Genomic DNA, 13924 nt, shown 5'->3' with positions numbered 1-13924 from the left:
TCACTGCCAGGCTAGCCCCAGACTCCTCCTTTTATTGCCCCCTGCTGCCCAGCTCCAGGCTGCCCCGCCTTACTGCCCAGCCCTAGGCTCGCCCCCTCACTGCACCCTGCAGCCAGGGCCAGAGGTGGAAATTTCCCACCCATTCCCTCCTCGGGCACGGGGGTGGGCGCTGTACACAGCAGAAAACAAGGCATGCTCTGATTCACTGGTGTGGCCCAGTGGTTAGAGCACAGAACAGGGAGTCAGACTATGGGATTCACAGTCCTGCCACTGAACTGCTACCTGCCCTGGGCAAATCGTTTCCCCTCACTGCCCCTCACCTCCCCCCTCTGTAAAACAGGCACAACAGCGGCATCTTACGTCCCAGGGGTATTGAGAGAATACATGTTTATAAAGCACTTTGAGATTACTGGGCAGCCAAGGAGAATTTCTCGCCTCCACCCTCACGAGACACACGCAGGTGCAGAGCAGAACAGTGCGCCATGCGATGCCTGTCGCAGACCGCCGGCTTGCTGTCTGTGGGAGCTGTGGGGTTCTGCTCTATTCCTTCAGGGTGGGGCTGGGGCTGGGGACCCTCCCTGAGGAACAGGGCAGGAGCTCCCATCTGGTCGGGGGATGGGTGTGCAGCACTGGGTGTGCAGGGACTGCAGCTAGAGCGGGGTTCCCCATAGCTGGGTGATGCATCTGCCCATGGCCTCTTTCTGTGGGAGGGTGGGAGTGCGGCTCTGTGGCCTTGGGCTTCTGGTGTCAGGAGGAGCCGTTCCTGGCTCTCCAGGCTGTTCATTAGGCCTGTGTTGTAATGAGGGCGTCTCTTGTCGTCAGACATAGGGCCAAGTCTTTCCTCAGGCATCATGTATGACACCTAGGCAAAAACCTTTGAGACAACAAGGGTCACACTAGGCTGTTTCTAAAATCCTGGGGGGAATTGGGGTAGCATGGTAAGTGATGCTTTCAGGTGAGCAGAGTAGTCACAATAGATCATCGCTTCTACCACATGACTTCAGTACGTCACTGACTATTCTAAAATCAAGATGGGATGTTTTTCTAAATGTGAAGGAGCAAGTTATATAAAAGGCATATATAGTAATTTCTCTATTTTGTCATCTAGATTTTTTTTATCCTGTTTTGGAAATGTTAAACATGTAGCATTCAGGCATTTTTTACAACTTCCTGTTGTGTGATCCTTCCAATAGACCATAATTTTACTGCTATATCGCACTTATCTATAGACAGACATTGTCCCATTATGGTGGCCAGGAGGAGGCTGATTGGGAATTGTGAACCTTATCACTATAACCTACCCATTCGTTAATGTCTGTCTGTTGTATTTTTGTGACTCCAAATGTTACATTCTGAAACAATCCTTTCATTCTTTTCTTTAACCACAGTGGTAATATTTTTGACACAGGGTAATGATAGTAATGGCTAGGGCAACCAGCAGGAGTGGTGTCTGTAATCCTTAAATACTGACACTATATAATAAGATTCCAGGAGTGTCACACTGTGGGAGTCACTCTGAAGCTTATTATGTCTGTACAGTCAGTGTTAAGTGACAGAAGCAGCTACAAGCATGTTGAGCTCTCTCTTTGTTCAGAATACCACCAGAATGAATCATCACTGGGTTTCACAGTTTGTCACTATCCAGTTTTTAAGTTCTCAGCCATTTTGACTTAATGAATTATACCTGTGTGGTGTACAGCTACAGTCAATTAGTCATGTATATGTCATGCCAAGAGTCCTAGGCTGTTCCAATGTCAGAGGTAACTCAACCGATGACCACCCTTATTCTATAGCTAATTTGCAGGCAACAATTTTATAGATTATGTAAGGGATAAGGTACAATGATGGATTACTTGGCCCAACTGTCACACCCAGGTGCCCAACTGCCACACTGCAGCACGCACCCCTCATTCACTACCTGCACAAATCCATGCTACTCTCCTAGCATAACCACACAGACACAAATCAGCACAGCCACTCACACAACACAGCCACTGTATATAATAACCCCAAACACACACAGCCCTTCACAGCAGCACACACCCCTCATTTACCACCTTCACAATTCAATGCAGAATCCCCCAACACAAACCCCACAGACGTAAGTGAACACAACCAGAACACATCATAACCCCAGACATCACTCTGAAGCCTAGAATATCTGTTGTGTGTGAAGAGTGAAGCAATGGAAAGAACTACAAGCATGGTTGAGAACTTTTTTTGTTCAGCATATCAGCAGGTTCAATCATCACTGGGATTTGTGGTGTCTTACCATCCAACTTTTAAATTCTCAGCCATTTTACCTTATTTACACACTTGACAAATTACACCTGTGTGCCAGCAGAGGCTTTCAGCTACTAGTTACTGTTTAAAAGTGGGTGCTACTAATAAGAGCATCAGAGTTTGATTTAAATTCTGGTATCATCTAGGATTTACATTCTTTTACATTTCTGTGTAATGAAGAAAAGGCTTGATCAATCCTACTAGCGTGTTTGTCATTCGATTGGTGTTACTGGGTACGCAAGTATATGCTGCCAGAACCACAGGCCTTTTTCCTATACTTTTGCCAAGAAATTTTCTTGATAACCTTTGTCTTTTCCTTCTTTAAACCCTCCCTAATTCCTTGAATGAAGCTAACATAGAGTGGAACTTACGAACGTTTTCCAAGAGCTGAGCAATATTCCAGCAGTTCCACAGTGCGCTTGTACTGCCTACACTGATCAAACTTCCTGATTTACTATGGTATTGTAAGCAGTTTTAGTATCATAGGCCAGCTGGCAGGCAAACCTACCTTTTTTCCCCATTGGTGGGTGCAGCCGTTTCTGTTTATCTCTTCAAAGCTGAGCTGTGGGTCAGCTGCCTTTGTGTTGATCCCTAGCACAGTTTCTTCCCTATGAATTATGCCTTATCTGACATGCAATGTAGTCTGGGGCCAAATTACACAATATTGGAATTTGGGCTCTGTTATATACAACTTAACTGCAAGGTAACCTTGTATATTCAGAAATTCCATTGCAAAGGAAAGGACAGAGATGCAGTACAAGGGGAAAGAAGAATTGAGGGTATGGAGGATGAGGTGAAGATCCAGCAAATGTGTCCAGTAACAAATGCCTAAATCAGATTGTTCAGATAGCACCCACCTTCTCCTGTACCTTCCTAAGGGCGTCTCCCCTGAAAGCACTTTCATGTGCCAAACCCTCCCATTGACAAGTGCTTCCAACCTAAACTCCCCACATTTCCCAAGCTTCCATAACCACCCTGCACAATCCAGGATAAAGCCTCTGTACATGGTTCCTCAATCCCAGGTATTAAAATGCCCCTCCACTGTCTTTCCTTTTGGTAACAATGTGCTTTCTTTTATTCTTGAAACATCTTCTCTTTTGTTTTACACTATGTGATATTTCTTTATATTCTGCTTTAAAGGATCACCGGCAACTTAAAAATAGTATTTTTTTTTTAAATCTAAGATGACTATAAATAAAAGATTGTTGGGGGGAAATTTTTCAGTTTACTCTGTGCATTTATCGCCACCTTGCATAGAGCGAGTTTCAGTCTTTACTCTGCATGTACAGAACCGTCTGTTAAACTGTGATACTGCAATGAGCTCTGTGGGATTGACCCTTGCACTGCTGCAAAGCCCTACTGGAATCATCAGAGCCCTGTGTGGACATGGGGTTGCTTGCATAGAGTACATTGTAAAATAGGGGCTTTAGTTATTCAGTTTCTGCTAGTGTTTGAGTTGTTCACAGAGCAGAAAGGGAGATTTTTTTTTTTGTAATTTTAGAAAACATGATTGTAACACCACAAAAATTGATAGGAAATCTTGGGGACAGGCATAGCACCTGAAACTATTTGTAATACTTATTTTTTCATTGTCTGATCATCCGGTTGACTATCCTTTTAAAACGTGCTTCTCTCCAAAAACTTTTCAGTGATGATTCAAAAACACCCCCAAAACCTCTCTCAAATGTATGATAAACGTCTGCTCTGTGTGTTCTGTGTCTGGATTTAGAGAAGCTTTATGGGCTGTGTCTTCTTCATTGTTTATATTGGCCCTGCACACACTGTAGGTACCTAAGAAGAAGATTTGGCACTTGCTGTTGGCTGTCCAGTAATCTCAAAGTGCTTTACAAATATGAATTCTTTCAATATCCCTGGGATGTAGGATGCTGCTGTTGTGCTTGTTTTACAGAGGGGGAGGTGAGGTGCAGTGAGGGAAAACAATTTACCCAAGTCAGGTGGCAGGTCTGTGAATCCCATAGTCTGACCTTGTTCTGTTCACTGGGCCACACCAGTGAATTAGAACGAGGAGTACTTGTGGCACCTTAGAGACTAACAAATTTATTTGAGCATAAGCTTTCGTGGGCTAAAACCCACTTCATCGGATGCATGCAGTGGAAAATACAGTAGGAAGATATATATATATACACACAGAGAACATGAAAAAATGGGTGTTGCCATACACACTATAATGAGAGTGATCAATTAAGGTGAGCTATTATCAGCAGGAGAAAAAAACCTTTTGTAGTGATAATCAGGATGGCCCATTTCCAACAGTTGACAAGAAGGTAAGAGTAACAGTGGGGAGGGGGTGGAAATAAGCATGGGGAAATAGTTTTACTTTGTGTAATGACCCATCCACTCCCAATCTTTATTCAAGCCTAATTTAATGGTGTCCAGTTTGCAAATTAATTCCAATTCAGCAGTCTCTCGTTGGAGTCTGGTTTTGAAGTTTTGTTGTTGTAATATTGTGACTTTTAGGTCTGTAATCGAGTGACCAGGGAGATTGAAGTGTTCTCCGATTGGTTTTTGAATGTTATAATTCTTGACGTCTGATTTGTGTCCATTTATTCTTTTACATAGAGACTGTCCTGTTTGGCTAATGTACATGGCAGAAGGGCATTGCTGGCACATGATGGCATATATCAGACTCCAACGAGAGACTGCTGAATCGGAATTAATTTGCAAACTGGACACCATTAAATTAGGCTTGAATAAAGACTGGGAGTGGATGGGTCATTACATAAAGTAAAACTATTTCTCCATGCTTATTTGATTACTCTCATTATAGTGTGTATGGCAACATCCATTTTTTCATGTTCTCTGTGTGTATATAATATATATATATATACATCTTCCTACTGTATTTTCCACTGCATGCATCCGATGAAGTGGGTTTTAGCCCACGAAAGCTTATGCTCAGATAAATTTGTTAGTCTCTAAGGTGCCACAAGTACTCCTCATTCTTTTTGCTGATACAGACTAACATGACTATCACTCTGAAACCAGTGAATTAGAGCATTCCTTGTTTTCTGTTGTGTACAGCGCCCATCCCCATGCCCGAGGAGAGAGTGGGTGGGAAATTTCCTCCCCTGGCACTTGACAGCTGGGTGCAGTAAGGGGGCGAGCCTAGGGCTGGGCAGCAGTGGGCAGTAAAGGGGGCGAGTCTGGGGCTGGCCTGGCAGTGAGAGGAGAGGGTGTCGCCTGTTGCCGCTGTTCGCCCTCCAGCCAGAGGGGGCGCCAGCGGCAGCAGTGAGCGCCTGGCTCAGCGCCGGCGGGTCCCTCCTGCGCCCTTGTCTCGCGCCCTCTCCGCAGGCAGCCCTCACGCTGGGTCCCGAGGTGAAAGCGCGTGCGCACTGCGGCCTCTCACCATATGCACCCCGGTGCGTGTGGATGTGGCCGGCCGGACCCTGCTGAGGCGGACGCGGACGGAGGCGAGCGGTGACCAGGCGGCCCCGTCAGCGCCGCCATGGGCAAGAAGCAGAAGAACAAGAGCGAGGACAGGTAGCGGGCCAAGTCCTCCCCGGAGCGGGCTCGGGGCCGGGGAGTGACAGCGCGGGGCCCTCCCACCCTCAGGGTCCGGCTGCGGGGCCGGGGATACCCCCCCCCTTCCCGGCCCGCTGTTCGGGGGACCCCGGCTGCCGCGGGCAGCGAGCGCAGGCGGGGGCGAGTCGCGGCAGCTCCGCGCCCCTCGGACACCAGCCCTCTCCCACCGCGCACAGACCCGCGGACGCGGTGTCTTGGTCTCCGTAGCTGGGGGGAGTAGCGGGGGCGACCGTCCCAGGACTGTGTAGCTGGCGCTGCCTTCCAGGTGCTGCCGCCCCCTGCTAGTTCCTTCCCGGGGCAGCTGGGCGTTGTGAGTAACCAATGCTGGCGTGTCAGCCCAAACGCGTGTGGGTGTTGTCTTTTCCCCCCTGGTTTTATTCTGGGAGGGACGTCTGCCTCCCAAATCCATGAGCCTTGTCTGTAAGCGGAGCAGAGCACTGGAGCCAAATTGGAAATGAAAATCTGTGGAGAGATCAACACTCGCATGCTGCATCCCCAAAGCTTCACTGGTCATCTGGATATATTGGGATAAATATGTTCCAATATATGCTGTATCAGATCCCACAAACGCTTGGGATGTTTAGCTGAAACGTTACCTGCCTTGGAGTTTGTAGCACGGAGTGGGAAGAAATGTCTATAGGTGAAAGGCTGTTTGAGTTTATCAAAACTATTGAGGTGTTGAATATACTCCAGTAAAGTAGAAGTTAGACTGTAGTTATAAAGGTGGGAAAGGAGGATTTTTGTCACTTCAAAGTGCTTAAGTGGTTGGTGAAGAGATAATCATGTTAATTTTTTAATGATCTTTTCTCAACCGTAGTCCTATTTCTAAACATCTGTATTTTACGCTGTTAGCTAGAATGAATGGCTGGATGACATTGTGCAAGCACAGACTTCAGCTGTGTTGAAAGTCACTTTTTGCTTCAATTTTAAACCTTAAAGATGTTCTAAATTATATTGCTGGCTCCATACAGAACACTTCCACACGTGACAGATGATTCCATGGTCACAAAATATTAGGGTCCTGAGGATCCTCTGACTGTCTGCCTTGTTCATGCCTTCTTGAATGCTGCATGCCAGTCAACATCTTTTTGGTGAAGGAATAGACTCCCATGAAAGCTGTTAAATTTACCAGAAAGATCACTGTTGTGTGCAGCACGCTTTATACCTTTCATCAAGAATAGGTATATTTCTTATACTCCTTAGCAAAACCAAGACCTAATTTTACTTTAATTGATCATAGGCCCTGCGTAATTAGTGCTGACAGGAGATAAACAAGTATTTTCTTTCATAGTACAAACCAAAAGGAAATAAAAATACATGAGCACGCATGTGTTTTTTTCATTTTGCTGTAGCTGATTCTTCAACATGCTCTCCTTTACTTGACCTCAAAATAGACGTTGAGATACAGCCGTGTTATGTATCTCATTCCTAGGTTCAGATGCCTTTGATGTATGATCTGTTTTTGAATGAAATCAGCTGTAAATTGCTAGTCATTTTAAAAAAAACTCTGAATTTTACTGGATTTCTTCCTCTACTTTTAAGCATTTATTAGTAAAAACGTATGCTGTAACATAAATGCTGTGAAGAATGTTAGTGATTTAAGGCTTTCTATCCTTGTCTCTAAAACAGTTTATAATCTGCCTTCTCCTTCTGGGTAGGGAGTTGGCTTTTAATGAAAATATATTTAGTGTAGCTGTTGCTCACCATGGAAGAGTGGGAAGCACCGTATATGCTGCTTTGTAGTATCTCTTGTCAGCAACCTGACTCACCAGCTGTGCTCAGCAAAAACATACTGGGGAGGCAGGCTGGGTAGGGGTATTGGGGGAATGGGAGTAAGATGGGGCTTTGAGATGGAATAGAGGTTGGTTGGGACTGTGGAGGCAGGGAAAGAAGTGGGGCTTGGTGCTACTGCTGTGACTTCTTAGTGCAGCAGACAGCAATACGTGTGTGTTAGGGGAGCATGCTGGTTACTGCATCTCAGGAGCCGAATTCAGTGGGAGGAACAAGGCTAAGTCAGTAGGGAGGGAAGCTTGAGGAAGGCTCTGTGCAGGGTTGTTGCAGAAGAGGACAGCTATGTGAAGAATGGGAGCATTGGAACTCTGCAAGAAGACCTAGAAAGGATAGTAATATCAAAATTAAGTTATTCATGTGGATAACAATAATAGAATCATAGAAATGTAGGGCTGGAAGGGATCTTGAGATGTCTTCAAGACCAGTCCACTGCACTGAGGCAGTACCAAGTAAATCTAGACCATCCCTGCCAGGTGTTTTGTCGAGGCAGCTCTTGAGAACCTTCAGTCATGGGCATTCCACAATCTTCCTTGGAAGGCTATTCCAGTGTTTATCCTTTATCGTTAGCAAGTTTTTCCTAATATCTAACCTAAATCTCCTTTGCTGTAGATTAAGCCCATTACTACTTGTCCTACCTTCAGAGAACAATTGATCATCATCGTCTTTAGAACAGCTCTTAACATATTTGAAGAGGTCATCAGGTCCCCCATCAGTCCTCTTTTTCTCAAGACTAAACATGTCCAGTTTTTTTAAACTTTCCATCTTGTATTGCTCTTCTCTGGATTCTCTCCAATTTGCCCACATCTCTCGTAAACATTCTTTTCAACACTGATTTTCTATATAGATTTACTTCTACCATATAACCAGTGAATACATCAAATTTCTCTGCATCACACTTATGCATAAATCTTAATTCTGAGCACCGTACTTCCAGATACAAATAGCTGATTATAGGTATTTTTTTCTGTGAATATGTCTATAGAGAATATATTTATCCAGTTTGGTTGGAGTTAAGATTGACGTAAAAGAACTTTGTATGCACTGTGATCAGTGGAGTTTTTCGGGTGAAGAGTGAGTGCGTTCAGATATGATATTTGGGTGTTAAGGCATGTGGAGGCTGCCTTAACTAGTGACTTCCTGAAGTTTTAGTGGTTGTGTTGTACTGATACTCTTTCAATAAGAGAACTCAATTTCTTTAAAAATGTAAAAAATTTTCAGTCTCCTGCATGAGAGTGCAACAGAAATGCCTCGATGCAGAATTTAGTTCCAGCTGGTTGTAGGATACAGAGGGCCTTGGCTATGGGATAGAACTCTAGCAGCACAGGTGTGAACCTATTGTGCAGGATTTTCTTGCATGGAAAGTTTGAGTGGGGAGAGAGGTGGTTGTGGGAAAATATAGGGCTCTTGCCATTTTGCTTTGAATTCACACCACACGCTGTTGCTGCAGACTTCCATATAGGCACGTGGTATTATGTTACAAACCCGTTTCCCATCTTGGTTCTCATTCTCTCCCTCAGGTGTTCTGGGCCTTCCATATTTTCTATCTTTTTCTCCTTGTAAGTCTCTTTCTTATGTTCCTTCCTTCCTTACCAGTTCTTTTTACTTCCAAGTATTTAATCTTTGGCTGTATTTATTCTCACTCATATTTTGGTACCCTTTGGCATTGCAGTCTGTTGCATAGGCATACTCCTGTGATCATTCATGCATATTGCTTTAGAAGTCATAAGTGCCAAACGGATGATTCTGCAGCCAAGAATGAACACTAGATAAATTAAGATAGTTCTGTGTATTGCTTGGTTTTCTGCAAGTTAAATTGCTAGTGTCATGTACTAACTAGTTTTTCCTCTTGTGCTTCTTTTTTTGGTGTCAGTCTTTCTGATGCAGCAGAAAAAACACTGAGAAGTTTATAATAATTTGAAGCATACTATCACCTTTAGATTCTGCTGCAAGTCTTTCCTTTTAGTTAGTAAACTCTCTGTTACCAATATGATATTTCCAACAACTGACCCATCCATCTTTTCCCCGCAAAATAATACCCCATACCCCAAGCAGAGCTTCTTATAACTGAAGCAGGGAGAAGAGCTGAAGGCTCCCTAAAGTCTGCTGAACACTTTGCTTTTGGAAATCTAATGTGGGAGGCGCTTTGATATTAGTGGTTCCTGCCAGTACAGAACTCTAAAGTAGAGATTAATTGTGCTATTAATAGGCTTTGTTCATAAGGGTTATTGACACAGTCTGAGGTGAACAGGGCTACCTTTGCTGTAAATGAATCATTTTTCTTTCCTAGTGACATAAAAATTACCTTTGTGGGTGGTTTGGTGGATCCCTTTAAAGAAATAACAGTGCCATCTGTGGATTGGAAAGACTAGTGTCTGTGCCTGGCTACTATGATTGGTCTTCAGATATTTGTACTAATAGCTGGATTGCTTTTATTTATAGAATAACTTAAGTAGTGGGGTTTCTCTTTCAGTTTAAATCTTATCTGTTCCTGTGTGTTACCTGGGGTGTACCGATGTGTAGAAAGAATAGTAAATATGGCAGGCGACCAGCTTGGCTTAACAGTGAAATCCTTGCTGATCTTGAACATAAAAAAGAAGCTTCCAAGAAGTGGAAGGGGAAAGCGGTGGACGTGTTGTGCCTTGACTTTAGCAAAGCTTTTGACACGGACTCCCACAGTATTCTTGCCAGCAAATTAAAGAAGTATGGGCTGGATGAATGGACTATAAGGTGGATAGAAAGCTGGCTAGATTGTCGGGCTCAATGGGTAGTGATCAATGGCTCCATGTCTAGCTGGCAGCCGGTATCAAGTGGAGTGCCCCAAGGGTCGGTCTTGGGGCCGGTTTTGTTCAATATCTTCATAAATGATCTGGAGGATGGTGTGGATTGCACCCTCAGCAAGTTTGCAGGCTACACTAAACTGGGAGGAGAGGTAGATACGTTAGAGGGTAGGGTTAGGATACAGAGGGCCCTAGACAAATTAAAGGGTTGGGCCAAAAGAAATGTGATGAGGTTCAACAAGGACAAGTGCAGAGTCCTGCACTTAGGACGGAAGAATCCCATGCACCGCTACAGACTAGGGACCGAATGGCTAGGCAGCAGTTCTGCAGAAAAGGACCTAGGGGTTACAGTGGACGAGAAGCTGGATATGAGTCAACAGTGTGCCCTTGTTGCCAAGAAGGCCAATGGCATTTTGGGATGTATAAGTAGGGGCATTGCCAGCACATCGAGGGACGTGATCTTTCCCCTCTGCTTGACATTGGTGAGGCCTCATCTGGAGTACTGTGTCCAATTTTGGGCCCCACACTACAAGAAGGATGTGGAAAAACTGGAGAGAGTCCAGCGGAGGGCAACAAAAATGATTAGGGGACTGGAACACATGAGTTATGAGGAGAGGCTGAGGGAACTGGCATTGTTTAGTCTGCAGAAGAGAAGAATGGGGGGGGGGGGATTTGATAGCTGCTTTCAACTACCTGAAAAAGGGGGTTCCAAAGAGGATGGATCTAGACTGATCTCTGTGGTACCAGATGACAGAACGAGGAGTAGTGGTCTTAAGTTGCTGTGGGGGAGGTTTAGGTTGGATATTAGGAAAAACTTTTTCCCTAGGAGGGTGGTGAAGCATTGGAATAGGTTACCTGGGGAGGTGGTGGAATCTTTCCTTCCTTAGAAGTTTTCAAGGTCAGGCTTGACAAATCCCTGGCTGGGATGATTTAATTGAGGATTGGCCTTGCTTTGAGCCGGGGGTTGGACTAGATGACCTCCTGAGGTCCCTTCCAACCCTGATATTCTATGATAGGTAGGCTTTATAAACAGTTTAATTACTCATTGTCACAGTTGTGGAAACGGTACATGGCATGGCAGCAGAGAATGGAAACACTATTCCTCTAGTCTTCAGAACATTCCTGAAAATTGTGAACCAAAATGAATAGGCTTGCAGTCTGGGTGGAGTGACTTAAATCTTCAGTATTAATCAACTTTTCCCTTTTATACTTCAGTTATTTTCTAAAGACAAGTGCATTCTTATTGGTTGATATAATAAATATTAAAACATCTTGATTTACAACTAAATAGATTGTAAATTTAGGTTTTAGATATTTTTGCTACCTAGGTGGGTACGCTATGACTATATACATTTTAAGCAATTATATCACTTAATATTTTCAGATTCTTATTAAATAATTGTACACTTTAAGTGTGTTAGAAAATGGTGACTGTTGCTTATTTACTAATAATTTAACGTGTTTGGTCATGATTTGTACCCAGCTGCATTGAGATGGTAACTGGAATTTAATTAAACATACCAACCACCATTTAAAATGCATTTTTGTTAAACAAAACAAGCCCTTAATATGTCATGTGACCTATTATGCTACATTTCTAAATCTTAACCTGAAAAGTTAGATGTTTCCCCCCGATTCTTTATATAGAAAAGCTGCCTTTAACTCAGTTTTTGATAGGGACTCATGGATTCAGCATATTTATTTAAATATTTTAAGATATTATTTGAAATAAACTCCATTTAAAAAAAATAAACATTGGTTTATGTTCACCCTGCTTGCAACAAATGAAGCCTTATTGTTAACATTCCTAACATGCAGTCAGATGCTTTCGCAGCTCTATCCTCTGTCCACTGTAACTGTTAAAAGGAGAGTTTGCATTGTTGTAGCTTGGTATCTAGTTTTTCTGTCAGTGGTTTCATTTTTAACTTTGTCTGGCTAGAACTTTTGCACCATCATACTTTTAAATGTGATATGTGAAAGTGTTGGGGAGAGGGGGAGGCTTGTGCATCTTTGTCGTAGGATGTGTCACAGAAAGAGTTCCTGCTTTTAAAAAAAACCAAGAAAACCCACAATGCTCGAATACAAGTTCTTAACTCATTTTTTTCATCAGTTTTGCTTATATGATCCACAGACGATTAGGCACTCTCTGAGCCTTAAACTGAAGGGATAGAAGTATTGGTGTGGTAGCTAGACCTATTCTTCCAGCTGTTAAATGTTTGTCAAATGAGTCTGGGCACAAATGAAATACCTTTTTAAAGAGCTTGAACAAAATGTTCATCCTTTCTCAATCAGGTTTTACTTCCTAGTTAGTTGGTTGACAGGTTTTACTACTTCTGTCAACCACGGTTTTCCAGGATAAACTGAATGAAAAAGACCTGGATTTCTAATATGAGAAATAAGAAGGAAAAGACCACCTAGGCGATGTTTACATTCTGTGTGTGGGTATATAACAGCCAAATTTTTTCAGATTACATTTAATGTTGCAGGAAGGGGCTGCATTAGTGTTGAAAATAGCTTTCTTACTCTGGAAGCAAAGTATTGCTTCCTTAGTGTTTCTAGCCCTTGTCTATCTGAGTAGAAAGAGACTTGGACCAAGGACAACATCTGAATGTCTTGAATGGCATTCCAGAGCTAGCTAGTAAGTCCCATTTAGTCACATAACACAGGCATTTTTCCCCTTAAAGCCCCACTTAAAGATGGTATGAAACAAGAAATTGGTGTGCAATCTGCACACTCTAAAAAGTTTGATTAATTTCAAACTTCTTATGGGCAAAAGCTTTCATATGCTGTGCATCAGTAAATTAGTTATTCTATGGTTACTTCCTTGAGGAGATACCATCAACTTGAAATCTCGTCAGTTTTAAAGAGCTAAAATTAGTCTCAGGTAATACATGCACTCCTGTCAATTTCAGTAGTCTTTCAATCAGTTTACAGTTTTTAAATGCTTTTCTCTTCCCTGTTTTGGGTGTAAAGACCCCCACAAACAAATGAGGGACACTTACTATTCAGGAAAATGGTGAAGTCAAATGCATGAAGTACATTGTTTTTCCTCTTTCTGAGTATTCCTGGAAAACTTTCATTTGTAGTCATTGGGATATTAACGGTAAAATGGCAGGTCCAAAAAAATAGAAGTGACCTAAGTTGCTGGTGTCCCTTTAATTCACTTGGAGCAGTGCTGGTGTAACTAATTTTGCTGAAGCAACTCTCATGATATTATGTCAGTTTCAATCTCATAAACACTTCCTTTTAGAAACATGAGCGGTGAGTGTATTATGTTGTAGTGATGCAAGTTTCTTGTTCTGTTGGTTTATTGTACTCTTCTAGTTTTAAAAACTGGAAGGCTTTGTAAAGTTCCTGTCATTTTACATGGTGAGCTTTTTTTTTTTTTTTTTTTTTTTTTTAACTGGAAAGTCCTTTGAGCAAGAACTGTTCATTTTGGCTGTAGTCAAATGTATAGCTTGTTACCTGGAGCACCTTTAAAGCAAAAGGCACACCTCAGTGGTCATGTTTGTATTTCCCAGACTCTTGGT

The 13924-nt window shown here is 43.0% G+C and overlaps 1 protein-coding gene across 1 annotated transcript in view; it reads left to right on the top strand.

Annotated features, from left to right (window-relative positions):
* Nucleotides 1-5597: 5597 nt before the first annotated feature.
* The window catches only part of EIF5B (eukaryotic translation initiation factor 5B), a 71490-nt gene continuing 63163 nt past the window's right edge, over nucleotides 5598-13924 (top strand). The window contains exon 1 of the mRNA XM_037898391.1: nucleotides 5598-5784. Coding sequence (XP_037754319.1) covers nucleotides 5750-5784 — 35 coding nt within the window. The 5' untranslated portion in view covers nucleotides 5598-5749. The remainder of the gene's footprint in view (nucleotides 5785-13924) is intronic.

This window comes from Chelonia mydas, chromosome 1 (genome assembly GCF_015237465.2).
Source record: "Chelonia mydas isolate rCheMyd1 chromosome 1, rCheMyd1.pri.v2, whole genome shotgun sequence".
NCBI lineage: Eukaryota > Metazoa > Chordata > Testudines > Cheloniidae > Chelonia > Chelonia mydas.
This window is presented reverse-complemented; position numbering and strand designations above follow the sequence as displayed.